General features: G+C 41.6%; 1 protein-coding gene across 1 annotated transcript in view; it reads right to left on the reverse strand.

Annotated features, from left to right (window-relative positions):
* vwa8 (von Willebrand factor A domain containing 8) overlaps positions 1-22718 on the reverse strand; it is an 88984-nt gene that overhangs the window by 15096 nt on the left and 51170 nt on the right. Inside the window, exons 26-37 of the mRNA XM_085373858.1 lie at positions 20807-20958; positions 18595-18703; positions 18118-18256; positions 16188-16375; positions 10843-10962; positions 10560-10624; positions 10353-10478; positions 10166-10275; positions 7425-7576; positions 6856-7060; positions 6685-6766; positions 5875-6079 (exon numbers count right to left, since the gene is read on the reverse strand). Of these exons, the coding sequence (XP_085229984.1) occupies positions 5875-6079; positions 6685-6766; positions 6856-7060; positions 7425-7576; positions 10166-10275; positions 10353-10478; positions 10560-10624; positions 10843-10962; positions 16188-16375; positions 18118-18256; positions 18595-18703; positions 20807-20958 (1653 nt within the window). The remainder of the gene's footprint in view (positions 1-5874; positions 6080-6684; positions 6767-6855; positions 7061-7424; positions 7577-10165; positions 10276-10352; positions 10479-10559; positions 10625-10842; positions 10963-16187; positions 16376-18117; positions 18257-18594; positions 18704-20806; positions 20959-22718) is intronic.

The raw sequence follows: 22718 nt of genomic DNA on the forward strand, positions 1-22718 counted from the left end.
ACAGATTCACATTAACGTTTTAAATCAAGCTGCACCTCTAAACACGACTTACACAGCAGCAGCTTGTTGATCACAATATAAGGTCCTTCTAAATCATATCCTGTGTTGTCAACCTTTGAGACACCAATGGGGAGCATAGTTTAAAATGAACATCAAGTTGCTTTCAATAAGAACTGAAAATAGCGATTAAGACCATGAACTCATCTTCAAAGTGTCTGCTAAATTCACAAAATGAGAGTCATTTTTCCACAGTCTATACAAATGCAACCAGATGAATCGCCCCTGCTGGCCATTAGAAAGAATGTATACAGAATGTATAATAAATTCCAATTTTAAATTTAAGACAACTAACTGTTAAAGTGTGTCTAAAAGTAGATTTGACATTTCTGATATTATTTTATTGCAGACAAAGTCACTCGTCAGCCTTAAAATAATAAGACAGAGGGAGACTGGAGGTAATGTAGAGCATGTGTCACCATTACAACGTGAGAGCACAGATGGAGGGAACCCTGCGAGCTAGTTCGGGCAGACAACTGGAGTTGCTCTGCGTCACACACACATAACCTGACCCTCTCTTCACATCACATCACAAACACACCCTCTAAGTTTGGCAGCCTATTTTAGCTCCCATCACCATCTGTGAAATGTCTCTCTGCCTGCTGCTTCAAACCATCCACCTCTACCACGTCTACTCATCAGTCCCAATTTTCATACGTAGCATACTGTGAAGTTATGAGTTCACATATGAGTAACATAGTGACAAATGAACAAACCCGGGAGAATATCTTTAAAAAAAACCAAATAAAGATCAAAATATTTTATTCACTTTTTCCTTTTCCCAAGGGGAGATGTCCCCAAACCAATCACTGGAGCCAAAATGATGCTTTTTCATGTTGATGCTGATGTGTAGCCTTGCCAAGACCAGCCTCAAAGGTTGCAGAAAACAATTGAGGCCTGGCTATTTAAAGCCATGTTATGGTACTTAGCTTGATGCGCTTGATTACAGTTGGACAACAACATGCGTGACTGGACCAATGTTTTTGATTTTTCATTGATAAATAGCTAATCAAGCCATACATGCAAAGCACAACTTTAAACACTCTCCTTTCCTACAAATAGACACAGACTCAAAGAGTGAGGCACAATCACAGCAGAACTCCAGCTGTGTGGGCTGCCTTACACAACAGACTGACATGAGGATTGCCTATACTGGCCGACAGTAAAAATGTCTTTAAAAAAATTAAGAAGAAACTAGTGTTAACCTAAGTAAGTAGTGAGACCTTGGTCAATAACCAAAGCTCACCTCCACCACTGTAACTGATCTCTGATTACACACTAACGTGCCTCTCAGAAACCTCTGCATAACATGAGCTGTGCTGCACACAGCTGTGTCATGTTGAGGAGTGGGTGTGTGCACTTGATCCACAGGAATATGACTTTAAGGCTTACAGTTGCTATACAAGTGTTTTTGAATGAGATTGCAATCACTCGATAAAAGTTAGTGCCACCAACCTAGCACCATCTCCATCAGGTTAACATCACCTGGTCCCCGATGCTCATTTTGTGCCTGTCATTCACAGAGGAAGTTGAGCTATGGGATTTTCTCAGCGTCGGCTTATTTCAGTAATTCACCCTTGTCATCACACTGTATATAGATATAACACTCTCTCTGCGTCGCAGCATAATTATGAATGTATCACCACACTGCTAATGCACTCTAATCTGACTCTGTCAAACCAGGAAAAGGGTTGAGTTCTTAGAACTCAACTAGTGTTGAGTTCTAATCTAATATAAAATCCATTATAAAAGCTATATTTTGATGTATTAACACAAATTGTTCTCCTTTAATTCCATAAAAGATATTTATGCACACAAAAATATTTGTATCATCTTTAGCTGTAATAAAAGGTCATGTCTAAAATCATTCCCTGTTTGCTACATGGTGTGTTACATATAATTTGCATCAACTGATCAGAATGTCTTAATTAAGGATGAGAACTTATCCGTGTAGTGCCCTTAAAACTGGAACGACAGAACAGAAAAGAAGAGAAAAGAAAAACGTACTTACAGTCTCACAAATGTGCTGAATTTAGAGTTTCCAGAATGATTGTTAAAGTCTGAACAGCCTATGGTAATGACACAATGTGCAAGCGTGTGTTCATTATGTCAGTTACTGTTCAGCTTTGAGTGAACTATCGGCTGTCTATTATACCAGGATTAGTAAATGAGTGATTTCAGACACAGCTAATGTTGGCTAAACTATAACTGTTCCAGTAGATCTTGCTACAGCAACTGAATGCTCATTGTCTTTGAAAAACACAACCGATGACCTCCCAGGCTGAAAAATAGATGTCATGGAAAGGTGAAAAAAACATGGACTTTCATGTTAAAATTCACTGAAAAAATGGTTTTAACCTCTATGCATCATCTCACATAAAACTGTACATTCTCTTTTTTATAATTCCTCCATTTGAATGGATTAGAAGGTCGTTGGGGCATTGCTTTACCTCCACATATCCGAGCCACTGAACTGGACCTCTTGAGCATGTTTAAAATAACAGATTTTATAAAGTTTATAACCAGATATGAAGTACAGAAGTACAGAAGCTTAAACACATATGGAATCTCTTACTTATGTTCATATGAAAAAAAATAACACAATATTTAATCCACAGTACATCTCAGTTTTTCAACACGATGAAGAAATTCTGCTGTAGTAAATGAAAAGAAATCTGTCAGGATGACTCTTTGGGACTAAATTGTAATTAATAGATCTGTAAAATTACATAAAAAGTACCTCATTTCCCAAAATGTCTTGTAATAAGAAAACACAGTTTTTGCTTCTTCTTTTTTTCTGTATAGACAAATAGATCAGTAGGAAAAACTGTAAAATAAAGTCCCAAACATATGCCCTTCTTCACATTTTCCAAAGCCGTCCAGTGGGATTTTAAGATATTGGGAGTCTCTGTCGGGCTAATTTGGCCCCCAGGCCTTCTGTTTGACACCACTGATTTAAACAATGACACACAATTGAATTAAAACCCTCGCTTTTTTTGTTTTTTTTAATACTGGCGTCTTTAGCATAAAAGGATTTAAGGATGGATGATTCTTACCAGTCACGCGAAACTGATAAAACCACACACTGTAATGAATGAAATTAAGAGTTGAATGCTTCATGCGTAGAGATGTTTGCTTAGATTAGAATGAATATTCCAAGATTGTATCACGCTTAAGGCAAAGCTTTGATGCAGTTTAAGCAGCTCCATAAGAGCAGGAAAACACCTTTGAAGAACATGCTGAACTGTAAATACCTTATAATACCTGCATTGATGCCAATTTTCATTTATTTCTCCACAGAGTCTGGGTATGTTTGGACAGCATGCTTGATTGGTGCTTGTCTCATGCTAGAGTAATTTTGAATTTCCTGCTCCAAACAAAAGACAGATTACTACGCTCCGTAACCACAATTTGGGGTTTAAAGAAGCACCACAGAACTGAATGGTTGATGTCAAATTACTGCGTAAATCTTGGATAAATGTGTTTGTGTGCTGCTGTTGCTGCATGTCCCACTCATAAACAGTAAGCTAATGATGGCACGTTAGCGCTGAGAGACAGGCAGAAACCAAAAGAAGGAATTAAGGGAAAAAGGACGGCAACGTCAGTGGAGAAAACTTCATTTTTAATGACAGTGGGAATCAACGTTTTTACCCCTCCCTTTTTCTTTCTTTTGCTTTCTACCAGTATATGTCTCTGTCTGTCTCTTATCTGCGGTCCACGCCTTGTCTTCTAGGATAAATAACCTCATAAATTTCTTATTCTCCTTCAGACCACTACAGACAGACAGTGATATAAGAGCGATGGTGTAAGTGTGAATACACACTTTTGAATGTGTGTATGCAGTCACACATAGTGCATGAGGTCAGCCCTTTTCTTGAGTAAATACATGTCCCAGTGTGATGCTGGGCGCACGCTAGTGTGTGGGTGTCAGCATAAATGCGTGCCCGTACACGAACGTTCAAAAATATTCTGTGTGTTATATAAAGGTCTCAGTGATTCAGTGTATCTGCAGATTGATGAAGCTGTGTTATGTTGTGTGTGTGCGTGCAGGTTCTGAATGACCTGAAATTAATGGTGTAGGAAACACTGCACCATTAATCAATGGCTTTTCAGTAAAATGAACATATAGATGGATGCATGAATGGATGGGCATAAAGAGATTTCGGAAACTATTATTAAGATCGACTAATTTATGAAGTGAGCAATGTGGTTAGAAAGCTTTGTCTCAGAGTTCAACATGCCATATTTTTATGACTTGTATTAACATACTTGGCCCTATACTTTACAACTGGTACAGCATACAAATATGTCCATTAAGGTGGGACAAAGCATCTGTAGACACTTCTACAGATGCTTTAAACTTTGAGGGAGCAAGCATGTGCATGCATGAATATGAGTGAAACTGAAGAGCTTGTGTCAGTGGGGAAAGGCCAGGTAGATGGAAAAGTGGCACCTGGCCAAACCTGCCGAAAACAGGGAAGTGTAAAAACAACAAATCACACAATTAAGTGTCAGGTTGAGTGACTATAACTGGTTGCAATATGCAGGATAGCTGCAGACACCAATCTGGCACCATGCGTGCAGATAGATGATGAGTGATGTCTCCTATGTATCTTTGTCTGCAGGAATGATGTCAGCTATGCTGTAATGGAGCAAAGTCAGAGCGACGTGTGGAGGCGCCACGCTTACTTGGGCACACACACATAGCTCATTGCGTGCTTTTCCAGAAGTATACAGTAGAGGTATTAATGAGTATTACGAAGGCAATAAGCCATCATGACATGAGCTTTGTTTATTAAACCTGTTAACCACTTCCAGCATGAACAGATTTCCTTCTTTTTTCCACTTCACACTTTAGTCAGAACCCATTTTGTTATGCTCTATAACCATGTCATAAAAACAAGGTACTTGGCACATACTGTGCAAACATCTACGCCCATATAGAGCTAACGTAGTATGTACACTGTTTGGCAAAGCAGATATAGAGAGCCTTTTAGGCGGCTGTGAACAAACTCAGTAGAGCCCATGCTGTTTGCTGAGACTGAGCACAGGGAGAGTCTGTCCAAGTCTAACCTACAGTGGACTCAAGGTGACCCACCAAAGAAGATATGACTATTGACAAATCTAAACCAGAAACAGGCAGAAACGGTGAGCTATGGGTGTTTTCGAGTCTATAATCTCACACAAAGACGCTTGGGATAGCCTTGTGATATGTTTTACAGCAACCAATGCAAATAGCTCAGACTCCAAAAATTAGTCACTGATATTATACAACTTCATGATTGGTCTCCTTGTTACCATTTTTTCAGGCCATGTTGCATCTTCTATCTTCATGCCTGGTGCAACAAACACAGATCTGCAGCTAATGCTCTCTGCATGTGGACGACTCCAATATGCCAAGAATGTTTGTGTCTATGTGCACATGTGGGCACCTAAACAATGCTGTCTCAGTGCTCTGGTCTGAATGTTCTGACCTACACTAAGGGTCAAAGCTATTGCATCATCAGCACGACAGCCAGCCATTCATAACCACCCACCCTGGGTACAGCTGGGTCATGAATTATGGAGCTGAAAATATTCCCTTTAGCACAAAAACAGAAATGTTTCAGCTAATGTCTTCTGCCAGAGTGAGGCGAGCATGCAGAGCAACTTCCAATGGAGAGTTGCTTTAAAATAGAGGTGCTGCCCCTCTGTGGTGTGGAGATTAACTGCAGGCTGCAAGCGTTTCTAGTCATTGTATTTGCCACTTTGTGGAATTCTATAGAGAAACTTATCAATGAGCCATGTAATGTGCTCAAAGACACTCTGTTGTATTACCTGTATGGGTCTGCCGTCCTCTGAGCCAATCATATTCCTCCATTCCATCAGTGAGCGCTGCAAGGTGTCTAATCCTGTCTCCCAGAGACGGATGTACCCGCCCATATCCACCGTGACGACACCTCCAGAACCAAGAGCAGCTATCAGCACATCACACTCTGACACCTTGGACACCCAGTTGGTGTAGGGCGACACAGTCATTGACCTGCCAATTACAGATACAAGAAAAGGTCACAACACAGAACACAGAAAAAGAAGTTGATTTAGATAAGCAGGGACCATTGAGTTTTTATTCCACTCTTTTCTATTCCAGATCCTATGCAATTATAGTAATGATATTTATTCATGGTCTGTACAGATCTTATACTGGGCCTTGGGGCAGGCCTTCAGATCATCCTCTGAAACAAATGTTTTATCTCTTTCCACCCTTTAAAGCTGCCCCTCTTAAATAGATGATGGGAGGGGCTTCTGCGCTTACCGGCAGAATGGTGTACTTGAAATGACAATTTTCACATATGCTGGGTTAATTTTTTTGGAACCTGGTCCATGTTAAATATGAGTATCCATTTGTCTAAGAGACAAAAATTAGGGGGAAAAAAGCGTAATATGTCCTCTAAAAAAATTACAAGTTTCCAAGGTTGAACACATGTAAGATGCAGAGAAGATATATTAGCACTTTTGGGTTTTTTTTCTTTTATAGTGCAATGCTGTCACTGACCTCTAGCTGGAGCCAAAGGATGTAAAGTTACATTCTTGTTCTGAAAGTACTGCAGAATGAGGTAGTGAGGTAGTAAGACACCAGCGGTTTACCTTGGAACAGGAATATATTTGAGCTTCTTGGAGTTGAGATCAGTCACCTCCAGGTATGCTGCTGTCATTGGAGGTGTGACGTCTGCGTGGCAAAGAAAACTAATCTTTAAACTTTTGAAAACTTTCAAAACTTATATTTCCTGAAAACCTTTATGTAAGGTGAACTCTGACCTTTGGGGTACAGCTCTTTTAGGGGGACTTTGTTAGGTGGAAGAGCTCGAACCACCTGATTGACCGGGATCAGACCGACACAATTCTCCTGTTTGGCCGTGGCGCTCCGAAGCCCTCCTCTGAAGAATGCTTGAGCCCCGCTGTCACCACTCTTTATCGCTGATAGGTTGACGGGTCTTTTAAAGCTGTACACTTCATTAGGTGACTCATCAAGAGAAGAAATCCGAAGGAAAACGTCACTCTTAAGCCATCGGTCATACGCATTAGAGTAACTCACTCACAATGCTCTTTGTTTTCAATTAACATCTTCTCTAACGCTTTCATTTTTTCATACATGAATCAGGCAGATAAAATACAGACTCAAAGCTAGGCCTTGTCTTAGCTTTGACTTTCAAATAGGTTCCAAAAAAATGTTAACGCCACATGACCCCGCTTCCCTTCAAGCTCTATAGAGTTAAACTAGATATTTCTACTTCTAGTAGAAACATAAAAAGAAAGAAGACAGGAAACTGGAAAAAGAATTATTATTGTCACACAAATTTCTTCACCAAATTCCCTCATAATCTCACCATGAGATCTGGGAAGCCGACGATGAGCCGCGCGTAGGAATCTGTGTCAACCAGCACACGGTTAGGGGAAACAATCTTCTGGTTCAGAGCGGCACTCAGGTTCTCGTTGGGTAGCTGCTCACATGACAGCATCTGGGGTATAGACAACTCGGCTGCAGTGATGGACCAGCATGAGTTTGGTGGAACAGAAACATGAAAGAAAGCAGTGAGAAAAAGAAAGAAATAGAAACTTGTCCATTGGGGGAAACTGGGACTGAGTGTTGTCGAGGGTCACATCAATAAGCTGAACTCACTCGTGCTCAATATTAATTTTTATTTCTTTATAAGCCCTCGCTCCTTGGGAAATCAATTGCCCTACTTCTGAACTCAACTCTACTCAATCTTTGTACTTCATGTGAAGAATGCAGAAATGACATCATTTAGAAACCTGTCAAGAAGCTCCCGCATTTCCTCTTAAGAATACAATCCACTGAAGTGTGACAACTATGAGCTATAGACTTTTCAAATGACTAAACATTTGAAAATGTATTTAACTTATGGCCATTTAATGTATAAACTTAGAGGTCTGAAATACAGCTGTTATTAGTTTAATTCTCTCTATTTCAGTCTCCATGTTAATTGGGTCTTTAAGAACTGCTACACAGCAATACAGAAGAACATGAAAATCTGTTAAATAAACATAGGGAGATTGCGGTTTGCCATTAGGTGCGATTTTCCGAAAACACAAAATTTCATTTCATCTATATGGTGACGATTGCCAGCTTTATCTATCTTTTAATCACTCTGACAGCTCCTCGGTTGGAGTCCTGCTTGATTGTCTTAGCGATGTTAAGTCAAAATTTCTAAAATTTTAACAAACGGAAAACTGAAGGAATTTTATTCGGTCTCAGTCGTTCTTTTGGTACCCCAGATGTTGACTTTGCTGCTCTGACCCCTGAAAAGCTCGGTTACTAATCTTGGGGTAAAAATCGACAGTGCGCTTTGTTTTGATGCCCACGTAAATGGCTTGGTGAAATCTTCATTCTTTTACCTCAGACGTCTGTCAGAGGTAAGCCTCTTCTCTCCAGGCGTGACTTGGAAACTGTCATCCATTCTTTTATAACCTCACGCTTGGATTACTGGAACTCCCTTTTAATAGGGGTTGGCCAGGGTGCTCTGTCACACCTGCAACTGGTGCATAATGCTGCAGCACGGTTTTTAACTGGTAAAAGAAAATTTGAGCAAATTACTCCAGTTCTGGCCTTCTTACAAAGGCTTCCAATTTAAAATCATTTTAAATTGTAAATCCTTAAACAGTTTGGCGCCTGTATATTTGTCCAATCTGCTGAAGCCCCCCTCGTTTACTCCGGTCAGCTGAGCAGCTGTTGCTCTCAGCCCCTAAATCGCGGCTGAAACTTGGAGGAGACTGAGAGTTCTTCTTCTTCCTCGTCACATTAGGCAATCTACTTCAGTATTGGTCTTTAAATCCAGGTTAAAAACAAATTTTTATCCGCTGGCTTTTGACTCAGTGAGTAACTGCCATTGTTAATTTATTGTTATTGATTTATTGTACTTTTTATATTTCTGCTGTACAGCACTTTGGCTGCCCATGTGCTGTTTTTAAAGTGCTATATCAATAAATTATGGTACGGTACAAAGATTATTTCAAAATAGATTTCACTAATTACGATCAAAACGTGCAAACCTTTTAAGAGCAGTAGGACCCGCTTTGTTTGTTTGTTCTTTTTAGTTTCTTTGTGGCTTTTTTAGTCCATTTAAAAATGTGATGAATATAATGTTGGAGAAAAAAAACCAGTATATCCCACAAGTGGATATTTGACATATTTAAACAAGCAAACACTTTGAAACAGTCTCTAAAAGTTAAAGGTGATCTACATGAGCAACATCACAAGTTATTAGCTTTTCAATTATTTATTGATAAAAATATAAACGGATATTCTTGAATGGAAAAAGTAAGTGCATATTTGGCCTCCAGACGCTAGCATTGAACAACATCTTGAAGTTGTTTTGCATATTTGTCCACCAGCTACTGACATCAGCTTTCTAAGATTTATGACCACAAGAAGTCAAAACTTGTAGAGAACATATCTTTATTGCTGGACTGACGTGTTTAGGCTTGTGGCTTTCATCAGTCAGGGTCATCAGGATCATGATGACCACGAAAACCCCGAAGACACGTCTTGTGGCCATCAGAGCTAAAGGCCACTAGTCAATACAGATTACATCTATCATTACAGCCCTCTTCCTCTGCTTGTCTACCACCACTATGTCCAGTTGATTAGCCGCCACCACTTTGCCTGTCTGTAACTGGAAGTCCTACAGGATCATAACTCGGTTGTTCTCAACAACTCAAAGGGGCATTTTCCATTTTGACCTTGGGACAGGCCATACTCAGCACAGGTATTCCTGTATATTATACAGGCTACCTGGTTCTGCTATTCCATGTATGCCCTGCCTGCTAGCATCCTGGACACTGTTGTTATGTGCTGGATTGTCTCTGGGTATCTTTGCACAGCCAGCACCAAGGATCTTGCCTGGTGTGATAGACCACAACATCCCAGGAACGACATCAGATCTGTGTCCAGAAGAGCACCAGTCTAGTTAAAGCTAAGATACTGCGCAGGACCATTAAGCTCCCAGACCTCTGGTAGAGGTCCCAAGCTTGAATGATAAAGACAAGAAAAGTAAGATTTTTCATTTCAACTCTGTGTGTGTGTGTGTCTGTGTGTATAAATATATACCTGAGCTTGTTCCATGGCCTGAGTTGACTGAGTCCTCACTGATGCTGTGAAGCTGACAGACTCCAGAGTCTTCAGCTGCCATGTGCATGGGCTTGGTCAGCAGGAACTTCCTATACAGTCAGACATGCACGATTATTTTAAAGTTCAATCCAGAGACCTGGACAGATATTTGAGATCCATTACTTACTTGTTAGAGTTGCTCTCCAGCAGCAGCCAGCGGTCCTCTGCCACCAGGAAGACAGACTTTAGGTTGATCGGAAGGGAGATGGAGTGAACTCGTCCCTCAAGCACATCCAGGACCTCCAGCTGGTTGCTGCACATGCAAAAGCAGCGACTGATACCACAGGACTTCAGGATGCTGGTGCTGTGTAACAATGTCATGGATGTAGTTTACCTGTCCTCCTTATAGAACAGAAGCCAGTTTTTGTGGGAGAAGTCACGACACATTTTATACCCTGCCTGCAGGCAACAATCACAGAAACAAAAACACATTAAGTTCAAATCTTTTCACGGAATGATCAGATGAATAATTGACAAGTCTTTTCATAATGCAGTCTAGTTCAATGTCAGATTTAAATCTAGTCACGTGGAAAAAATAAAGCCTTGAATGAAAAGCAAAGAGTTTACGAGCCACAAGTGAATTTAAATTTGTCTCTGGAGACACAGAGTCTTCTGACCTGTTGTTCCTTACTGTTCCACCAGTTCGACGATCTGCTGGAAGACTGATCACTGTCGGGGGAAATCATGAGCCTCCGCAAGGCGCCTGTCACCAAGTCCAAATGGAGCACTGTGTTACCCTAAAGAGACAGAAAGAGGAATTAAAACTGGAGAATACAACTGAGAGGAGCCTGAATTCTGGCTGGTTTTCAGGGGATCAAACACTTTTCTCACTCGGTGCAAATTATAACTTTTGTATAATATGTTTTTTGGTATGTGTTTTTTAAATGATATTCTGTCTCTCCATTAAAATTAAACCATAAAAATTAGAGTGTTAATTTGTCTATTTGGATGCCATTCACCACTACACCACAACGCACCACTGCAGGACTTTCCTAACTACAACTACACAGTTTTCAAACAAAGCTTGCTGACAAGAAAATACAAGCTCACTACACCAGCACTAGTAGTGTCATTCAGGACACTGATTTTAACATACAGCTGCTTGTCTACAAATCACTCGGCAGCTCTGTGCCTAAACACATGTCCAAAAAGCTAAATACATATTATATGAAATATTTTGTTATTTGAAAGACCTAGGAGTGTCTTCTCATGTTTTAAGGTTCAAAGGAAACCTGTAGTGAGGTGGGCAGCATTTTTACAGCCTAATCACTTGGAGATCCAACACTTTTGTATAACACAAAACTGTCAACACTGAATACAGTTGTCAGCAAGCGTACTTGGAAGATTGATGGAAAAGGTTGGTTATTAGTCTGCTAAGACAGCGGTCCCCAACCTTTTTTGCGCCACGGACCGGTTTATGCTCGACAATATTTTCATGGACCGGCCTTTAAGGTGGGTCATTCCCCTCATCCCCAGACTCTGCTTCCTCCTCGGAAGACGTGTCAGTGGGATTAAGGAGGTCCTCGAAGTATTCCTTCCACCGCCTGACAATTCTCCGGGGGCGAGGTCGCTGAGGCAGTTAAACAACTCCTTGGTGGCAGAGCCCCTGGTGTTGATGAGGTCCGCCCCAAGTTCCTGAAGGCTCTGGACGTTGTAGGGCTGTCCTGGTTGACACGCCTCTGCAATGTTGCGTGGAGATCAGGGGCAGTACCTGTGGACTGGCAGACCGGGGTGGTGGTCCCCATCTTTAAGAAAGGGGACCGGAGGGTGTGTTCCAACTACAGGGGGATCACACTCCTCAGCCTCCCTGGGAAAGTCTATGCCAGGGTGCTGGAAAGGAGAGTTCGTCCGTTAGTCGAACCTCGGATACAGGAGGAACAATGCGGTTTTCGTCCTGGTCGCGGAACACTGGACCAGCTCTTTATCCTCTCCAGGATACTTGAGGGTGCATGGGAGTTTGCCCAACCAGTCTACATGTGTTTTGTGGACTTGGAGAAGGCATTCGACCGTGTCCCTCGGGGTGTCCTGTGGGAGGTGTTGCGGGAATATGGGGTGTCTGGCCCATTGCTACGGGCCATTCGATCCCTATACAACCGTTGCAAGAGCTTGGTTCGCATTGCCGGCAATAAGTCGGACTCGTTCCCGGTGGGTGATAGGCTCCGCCAGGGCTGCCCTTTGTCTCCGGTTCTGTTCATAATTTTTATGGACAGGATTTCTAGGCGCAGCCAAGTGGCGGAGGGCTTTCGCTTTGGTGGCCTCAGAATCTCATCTCTGATTTTTGCAGATGATGTTGGCTTCATCGGGTGAGGGCCTCCAGCTCGCACTGGAACGGTTCGCAGCCGAGTGTGAAGCAGCGGGAATGAGGATCAGCACCTCCAAATCTGAGGCCATGGTTCTCAGCCGGAAAAGGGTGGAGTGCCCACTCCGGGTCGGGGATGAGTTCCTGCCCCAAGTGGAGGAGTTCAAGTATCTCGGGGTCTTGTTCGCGAGTGATGGGAGAAGGGAGCCGGAGATCGACAGACGGATTGGGGCTGCAGCTGCAGTAATGCGGACGCTGCACCGGTCCGTCGTGGTGAAGAGGGAGCTGAGTGTAAAAGCGAAGCTCTCAATTTACCGGTCGATCTACGTCCCTACCCTCACCTATGGCCACGAGCTGTGGGTAGTGACCGAAAGAACGAGATCGCGGATACAAGCGGCAGAAATGAGCTTCCTCCGAAGGGTGGCTGGCCTCTCCCTTAGAGATAGGGTGAGAAGTTCGGCCATCCGGGAGGGGCTCAGAGTAGAGCAGCTGCTGCTCCACATCGAAAGGAGCCAGCTGAGGTGGTTCGGGCATCTGACAAGGATGCCCCCTGGGCGCCTCCTGGGTGAGGTGTTCCAGGCATGTCCCACCGGGAGGAGGCCCTGGGGCAGACCCAGGACACGCTGGAGAGATTATATCTCTCGGCTGGCCTGGGAACGCCTTGGTATTCCCCCGGATAAGCTGGAGGAGGTGGCTGGGGAGAGGGAGGTCTGGGCCTCTTTGCTTAGGCTGCTGCCCCCGCGACCCGGCCCCGGACAAAGCGGATGAAGATGGATGGATGGATGGATGGACGGCCTTTAAGGTGTCGCGGATAAATACAACAAAATAAAACTAGTACCGGTACCGAAAAAAATACGATTTATTCATAACACACTGAAAAGACCCAGGAAAACCGAGTTAACGATAAAAACAATAATAAAACAACGCTGAAAACCGATAAACTGTCCCTGAGCTCATCAGTGACTAGGATTGTCTTTTGCTTCCAATAACCTCCATCTGTGCTCTTTTACACCACCCACACAGCTGATCGACTTCTTCTTAATTAGTTTCACTGAATTAACTAAATATTTCTTGATTTCAACTTGTAATTCCCTGTGTGGTCTCCTGTTTTTGTTAATTATGAGACAGTTTATGACCATTTCTGTTTAATACTATAAATCCTAGTGTTTATTTCCTCCAGTACAGTTCCTCCATCAACAGAGGGTGCTCTTCTTCCAGTGGAACCCTCTGGTTTGGGTGCTGATGTTCCTCTACATTCAACAAATGTGCCTGCTGCACTTTCAACTAATTCAATTCAAAGATAAACCGATTGCCCGTATGGGCTTCTGTGTTTGTATGCAGGATATTTGTGTGTGTGTGTGCGTGTGTGTTTTGGATGAACTGTGCAAAAGGCTTTCGTTTGTGACGCACAAGGATTCATCTTCAATTGAGTTTTATGAGAAGGAGCCACAGGGGAGCTGGCCTCGGGCCCGGCTACCCTGCTTCACGCTAATGGTTTCCTTATGGCCTCCCATTCCTGACACTCACACAGTGATACTGAAGACAGAGAGGGCAAACCCCATTTCCTGATTCTAAACATACACTGCCATTGGAGGAAGTATGTACATCTGAGAACACACGTGTGCATCCTGCATGTGGATGTATCTGCACTAAGATTTTGTGTATCTGAGGGATAAAAATATAACTACTATGTTTTCATACCCTTAAATGTACCATTGTGATGTCTTTAAATACTTTCACAAGACTGTGGATGCATTCATTCATGTGTGTATGCTTAGCACAATCGGCCAACCTCTGTAGATTATGTATCGGAATTTCAGGAGCGGGACCACGCCTCCAAATACGCTCCTTCCGGTCGTCATCTATATAGGTTCCCACAGTTCTGCAAGCTGTTCATTCTCGTTTACGTGCCCCACCCTCCCTCCCTCCTTGTTCTCAATTCTTTAACTTCTTCACTCCTATTTAAGTACAAGGGGATCTGCCAGGCCCGGGAGCCATTGCCAGTCCCCTTCGGGGCCTTCCCCAAACCGCAGCTCACTTCATGTCCAAGCATTCACCTTTACCTACTAAAATGCTGTCAAACCTAATATGAGGACGTGGGCCCAGCTAGTGAAATGTGTGTGTGTGTGTGTGTGTGTGTGTGATGGTTTCCCTGATCTCCCTGGAAGGCCAATGACCTGCAAATGAACTTCATGTTGTCTGGACCTCTTCATTTTTAGACAGACGTAACATGATCCATCGCCACAGTATTTTTAGAAGTCCTCCTCTTGCCTAATATGCACCAGCTGTGGAAGTGTTCTGGTCGGAGAAACAGCCTACACACATTGTTCTTGTCTGACACTCTGCTGTCATAGGACAGGGTCTTACGGGGTAAGAGGGATTCAACGACCGACTCAACAACCACTAACCTCCAACCATTTTAAGAAGCGGACTTCTGCACAGCTATTTTAAATCTGTGAGGAATCTGTGGTTGTCCTCAAGAAATAAAAAAAAAAAGTTTAAATACCAGTGTTGTGTAAGTGTCCGGTTACTGGATTGTAAACAAGAACGTTAGACAAAAATGGTTAGACTAGGGTTCCTCAGTGAAGACCAACAGATGCAAGTGCACCCTTTCTATACCACTAAAACTACAAAACATACTTAATGGTGATTCTTTTCATTTATGTGTGTGTGTGTGTGTGTGTTTTTGGTTTTGTTGTTTTTGTTTTGACTCCCCTCCACTACCTTGAAGACACACTGTTGTGGGTTTTGACCACTGGGGGTGCTGTACAGCTTTGATGAATAAATCATCTTCTGGAACTCAGACGTTTATATCAATTGCAAAAGCCAGTCAAGTTTGATGCTGTTAAAGTTAGCAACACCCAAACGTATATTTGACCAGTCACGGAGGCTCCACTACCACCTGTCTAAGACAGACCAATCACTTCAAGGACACGAGGTTTCCTGACCACATTTATAAAAGCGCCTGGCACCATACCAGGTATTGTTGATAAATAAAGAAGAACGGTCTGTGGCCACCACCTGGAGTTGCTACTCCAGTGCACCTGCTGTCACCTTCATTTGCACCAAAGCAGGTGAAATAGATTCATAATGGTTTATGGTTCCTAACTGGACAGAGAGATATCCCTGAAGGTTAACTGACTTTGTGCTATACTGTGATGATCCAGTGTTTCCTTTTTATGGAGTACCTTGTGCTAGCACATCTATTTGTGTGATGCACTCATACTGTATATGAATCAACCTGCTAGCGAAGCCAGACACTTTGACATAATGACTTCAACCTCATGATGGTCGTCAAAATACTTTTGTATACAGTCTATGGTTGAAAACTGAAATCATGATAACATAGCAAAATGTACAAACTGATCAAAGTGGGCAAAAACTGAAAAATGTCACCTTGTCCATAGGTATGTTAAGTGTTACAAGCTACAAGCCTTTTAGGGAGTGTGTGAGAAATGTCAGCACAGAGCAAGCCCCAAACCCCACTTCCCTTTGAACAGGCATTTAGAGCAGTTTGGATAAACGGCCATTGGGCTGTGGTGAAAATGTGTAACATTAACAATGAAAATCTCATTGGGTACATTAATTTCATTCACTCGATCTAATGCAATCTAATCATGCAAACATGTCTTTGTGTACATGTGTATATATTTGTCTGCCAACCTGTTCCTCGTGCAGCACCACCTGTCCATCCAGTGGACTCCCAAGTGGAGCAACCGTAACAAAGGGCTGCCAGACACCACTGATGGTCCTGGGGAAGACATCGTAGAGCTCTATGCACTTGATAGTTTCCCCACGCTCCTTCATGGAGTACAGGGACACTGGGTTACAGGTGGCCACATACAGCACATCTGTCAAAACAAAGATTGAATGCATTCTCTGAATTGAGCTACTGCAACAGGCAGTACATTTCCCAGAATGCAAGGTGCTAATTAAATAGAGTAATGTTACTCTGCAGCTGTCGTGTCGATGCAAAATGGTGACAATCTGAAATTAGGGGTGGTCATCATTGATCGAATATATAGGGATTAATAAATACACTGTAGGGGTGATTTCTGACACAACCGATGTTATAATGGACACATGGCACTCAAGTGATTCTGGATTGAACTGATGAAAGAATTCCGCAGGAGACCAAAAACTTATTTGGGGGTGAATTCAGCAAACCTTTGAAGTTTAAAATCGGATTTTTAAGGAAATTCTGTAAATGTAAAGTTTGTAAATCCTGATGAATACTGAAATAAATCTAAATACACTTAGATAAAGTTTCAAAATAGCTACCCAACTGAGTGCATACAGGTGTTTTAAGATGGCTCGCATGGTGTGAGGCTTGCTTTAAAGGTTTTTTTTTTTTTCTTTTTTACCTCCAATGTGAAGTCTGACAGGTGCTTTTCAGTATGCTTCTGATTAGGCCACCTAAAGCTGATATAAAGCTTCTATAAACTTCTATGTTTTCTTATATATTGGTTAGTTGATATCATCGGCCAGTATGGACTTACTGCAAAGATATGAGGATATATGTTGTCCAGTATGTATGGACTGATTCTTATACAGCGCCTTTCTATTCTTCTAGAGCACTCAAAGCACCTAATATAAGATCCCTCATTCACCCATTCACTCCAGCACTTTTTTCTTCTATGTTTAAGTTCTTTTGTATCTAATGGGATTAGTATCTTGCCCGAGGATATTTGGCATGCAGACTGGAGCAGCCAGGAATCCAACCACCACTTTTCCGATTAGTAGATAGCCTGCTCTACCTCCTGTGCAACAGCCACCCTTGTGCATCAATGTAACACTTGTGATTGTCTCTTTTATAGAGCATGGTGCAGAAAAAGACATCTGGGGTGATTTACAAATGGTGTCATCACATAGTTTGTTAAGCAGAGTTACGTCCTCTCAGCACTGCCTGCAGCACATGTAGCAGAGTAGCACCACAGCTGAACAAACATGGCGCAAAGTCTAACCGTGTGTCCGTGGTAAGTTTCCAACTACTTTAAACTGTAAATTACTGAAAAGTTGTAACAGTAACTCCATCCTTAATAACTCAAGAACCAATAACTCAGGGGAAAAAAACAGTATTAAAAATCCAATCTCTTCTAATATCTTTTTGTTTTTAATTTTACTAAAAATTCTATAATTAGGAATTTTTAATTACCTTGTTAAATTTCCAGGTGTTTTTTTTTAAATGTTCTTCTGTCGTTAGTGATTTTCCTATTGGTCTAATTACTTTTTAAATACATGAATCCATTCTTCATTATGTCATGTTAATGGTATCCTGTCTTCTTCCAGTTTATGATCACTGTCACTGCATATCTTGTGCTTTTCCTCTCCCTTACACAGCTGCACACTGTTTCCAGTACATACTTCAAACAGTTTCCTTGCTTCATCCTGTACTGTCCACACACACACTGAGGCCTAGGGTAAACGTTTTTTATTGTTGTTATTCCTTCCTGTATATAGCACCTTATTTACTTCATGATGCTTCACCCACTGAAATCTCTAAAGCATCACAAAGAAAAGAACATCTGATAACACAGACTCGAGGAGGGACTGCTTAATAACGTGCGCAAGTTTGTGTTTGCTTGTATAATACCATCTTTGGTGGTGACGTCACAGATGATGTTAACTTCATTCATGGGAATCTGCCAGTGGGCTTTCTCTTCAGTGAAACTCAAAGCCCTGCTTTCCTGCCTGTTGCAGGGGTACTTCTGGACACGCAGAAACACTGGGCCCTGGAAACAGACGTCAGACACTTATAGCAGTGCGCACGTACTCACAATATATCAAAACAAGTCATACTATTGCAACAACATGGCACACTCTAGTGTTCTGCTTGCAGCTTAAGTGCGAAAGAGTTAAAAGAGTACATTTGATAAGCAATGTAACCAGAGGAACCATTTGGGTTGTGGATGAACATCTTGATACATTTCTTACGTTAAAAACTCACTGCTGTCAGTCTTTTGTAGCTGGGAGAAATGTAAGATAACCACAGACACTCACTTTGAGTACTGGTCCAATACACGAGAAGTGTGGGGCATCACACTGTAATAACCTGTCTTCATGTGTATACCTTGACATCTATGGGCCGTGTGTCCGTGGGACACAGTAGTTTGCGTCGAGTGTTGCCACCTTGGTTTATGGTCCAATATCCTGTCATCTTGACCTCCGGCAGCGGAAACCTAAAAATTGAAGGTCACATGATAACTCCACTGTAAGGCCTGCAAAATGTAATTTATAATAAGAAAGTACTGGCACAGATGCATGGAAGTTTTTTGTTTTTTTCTGGGTGTGGGTACTGATGTTGTGATTTCTCATTTTGGAAATGGGAAACGATTTTGCTTGCCCACATCAATTAAGATGAACTCAGCCTACTTAAGGGCTCAACGCGGCTGCCACAAACTGACTTCAGATGTGAGCCTTATCCTGTTACAAGCTAGATTTTTAAAAGAAAGACTTTGAAATGTGATCCCATTGTCTCAAGAAAGGCTAAAGTCAACATATTCAGAACAAGCGTCTATGTGTTTGTGTCTGACCAGATGTCCACTGGTTTTCCCATGAATCTTATTGGCTGCAGGTGGAGTGAAAAATGCATCAGTACCACAAAAAAAAAAAAAATTCTGGAGGATAGACAGTTCTCTAATCATAAGCATTTCTATGAATGGAAAAGCAGAAAGAGAAATTACTCTTTGTTTTCCATTTCCAAATCTGAATGGACAAATGTTTGCTGTGATGTGGGTAGAGAAACTAGTCTGATAAGGTGTTTAAGATGGGTGATGACAGAAGAGTAATTTAACGACTTGGATTGATGTCGGTACAGACATAACAGGAAAATACTTGTTTCTGCCCTGTTTGTTTCAGGATTTACTTGTCAATGAGATATGAATGTGTATTTATAAATGTGATACTTAAATAAAACCACAGGAGACAGAAGAAACAAATATTTTCCTTTATTTAAAAGACAAAGCTGTACATTGTGAGGCAATGGGGTTGATTTCAGAATAGATTTTTCTTATAAATAGGTTTTAGAATAGATCTTTGTTTATTTAACACTTCAGGAAGCATTGTGGAGACTTCATGAAAGCCTAAAGATCTAATAGAAACCACTCATACAGTTCAAGGCAGCATCAACCGAGTTCAAGCCTTTCAGGAATTCAATGCCAACAGTCAACAACATTTTAAAATTACAAAATGATGCCTGACAGTCACACACTCACGTGGAACAGTCCCTGAAACCGCTGACCTCTCAGAAGCCACTTTCAGTTGGCAAGTTTCTGGAAAGGTTCTTTGAAAGGCAACAACAAAACTACCAACACAACAAAAACCACTGGCATTAAGACAAACTCCGGGGGAACAATTATGCTGAAAAATCTATGCATTAAAAGATTGCATGGCCAGGATTACTACTGCATGTCTTCTGCATCTTTGAGTTGCTCAGCTCACTACAGAGTGCCTTCCACTCGCATCGCACTAATTTAGTGAAGTATTTCACTATATCTCTTTGTAATATGTAATAAGAGAGACATTTCTCTGTGATTCATTTGCAGCGTTCAGAGCCAGCTCCAAACCAGAAGACAGATTTGTGTGCCGGGGGCCTGTGTAGGAGGGGCAGCACCGTGAAGAATGCACTAATGGAGAAGAGCATCTTGCATGCACGGCAAATATTGTACACTGTGCACGTCTGCCATCACTTTACCAGACTGAGGAAGCTAGCAGGGTTGATTATTCACATTTGAATGGGCATCATATTAGATTATATTTCCACTGTGTGTTAAGCATCGATAGTTTTTGATATATTTAAAATAGCTGACATGCTAAGATAAACTCTGAACAAATCAAGTAATGACAAGTTTAGGTTCCATTATTTAAAACCGCTTCTGACAGATTTCTAATTTTATGAGGGATAAAGGTTTGGATTAACAAGAAAAACGGATCCTCTGTGGAACTGATAAAGATCCGAGATAAGGCTCTACTCTGCGATCATTCTGAGCAGCGCCACACATCAGCTAGCACCTTTTATAGTATGACAAACCCCAAATCTTGATCTGCTCCATCGTTGACTATGTGTTCGTCATGTATATTGGTCCATCCAGCTATTATTATCCCCCTGTGAGGCTCTGTGACCACAGTTCTAACAGTGCAACAATCTGATTCTGTCTGTGTGTGTGTCACGTAATTGATGTGCCTCTAATGTGTGTGTGTGTGTGTGTGTGTGTGTGTGTGTGTGTGTGTGTGTGTGTGTGTGTGTGTGTCTTGTCAAACATCTTGTGCTCCCGATGCCTTACTCCTTAGCCAGCTTGACAGAGCTGGGCTTGGCTCCAATGGGAATCCCGTGCTTGTGCAGTGCTTCAATTAGAACCTCCCGCATGTCTTTGTTGTATGAGTCAAAGTCAAAGACGTTTCTCACCACGTTGGCCAGACCCTCATCGGGAAATTTCTAGCGGGAGGTAAAGGAGAGTAGGAAGGAAAGGCCAGAGAAGAGGAAGTAAAAGAGGAAGGGTCACCAGGGAAAGAAAAGGAAGAGGAAGGAAGGACACAGAGAGTAGGAGGGGGAGAAACAATGATAATGACAGGTGGGAGGTGGGAGTTATGGAAAAGGGGGCAGAGACAAGGAAAATTAATATGATTTTCAGCTCCTTAACAGGGGTCAACGCAGGGAAAGTTTGGGATAAGACATAAGAAACGAAGATTAGTCATCTCTAAACTCTGAACAATGACAGACAACAGCATCTTTGCTCCGTCTTTGATGATAATTACAGACTCCAGTTCTAATGCCTAAAAGCATTTTCTGTATTACAAAGCAAACATGGTGGCACATTTGAGAATGATACTACCTACGTACTGTACAAGTGATGTTTCCTGGCAGCTTAGAGCAGTCCTTGGATTACTTGTATACATGCTGACTTCAATATTTGATACTTACGCCAGTTTAATATGAGAATCCACCACTGGAAGAATATATTTACAGTATGACAGACAATAGAGGAAAGAAGAAATGGTCTTTTTTAAAACAGCAGATTTCTGATGCTTTCTTTTATATAAGCAGACAACAACCTAAAACATTGTTGGAGTGAAGATTTTGGTGACAGACTTTCTTTTTTTTTTTTTTACAATACCAAACCAGCACAGGGGTTTGGAACTGTTTGTGTGCACACTGAATATTTAACACCTTTACCAACATACTTATTTTTAAGATCTGTTTTTGGTAATGTAAAAAATATGAACAATAAGTGTAATATACCATGTTTGTCTGATTAGAGTATTATGAATAAGCAATGAAGGGAGAAGTAAAGACAGACATTACAAATCTAATTTGATAGCTGCTTTCAGTACTTGACAGTTATTGAATATTTCAGAAATTTTTCAGACTATATTTCCAGGCATAGAAGTGCTTGACAGCAAGGTGGAAATTAACATAATAGCTGCAAATACGAATGCATCCCCTGCCCTTTCAACTCCTTACTGCAATACATCTTCAGTTCTGATGTGAGTAATCTTCATGCCATTATTAGGACCATAATTGCACTTTTAAGCCTCCATATTACAGTGTACTTATACAGTCCAGTGAATCGCTGCACAGTCAATAGCAGTCTCTCCCAGTAGGTTACAGCTGACTATAGAGCACTGGGCTGCATCGATCACGATGGTATAAATTAAGGTTAAAATAGCAATGAAGGCATAAAACGAGCTATTTAGAGTACAGCTAAATTGAAATGATTCCCTGTCACACCCAGTCATTCAGACATCAATAATGATGGTGATGGATGAAAGAACTGGGAGGTCACTCAAATATGAGCTAGTCTCTGTACACTAAACTGTTGATCTATAGTGCAAGCTTTAATGCTTAATCCCCTCTCCTTCTCTTCTTTTGGAGTCTGTCCTTTTTGTGCTCTATAGCGTGTACATTTCTGAAGAATGTAACCACAAGGAGGCATGGTAATGTGACAGCTCTGCATGCAGCCATTCACTTGCTTTTCTTTTTCCAGATGATTGAGCTGAGAGGATGATGGTAAACAGCAGCTTATAGCTATTGATGGTGGGAGACTGTTAATGTAAACAGCATGCGCTCTGTAATGTGGCTCCATACTGTTCGTCTGAAGGTGGAAAACGGAGTAGCTGCTCAAAAGACTATGGTATCAAAGGGATAAAAAAGATTTGAAAATATGGTGACAATCACTTCTAAAACCTTGTAAAATA

This window comes from Diplotaxodon limnothrissa, linkage group LG16, assembly GCF_057381915.1.
Source record: "Diplotaxodon limnothrissa isolate DT_005_m linkage group LG16, D_limnothrissa_male_GT1.1, whole genome shotgun sequence".
NCBI classification, from domain to species: domain Eukaryota; kingdom Metazoa; phylum Chordata; class Actinopteri; order Cichliformes; family Cichlidae; genus Diplotaxodon; species Diplotaxodon limnothrissa.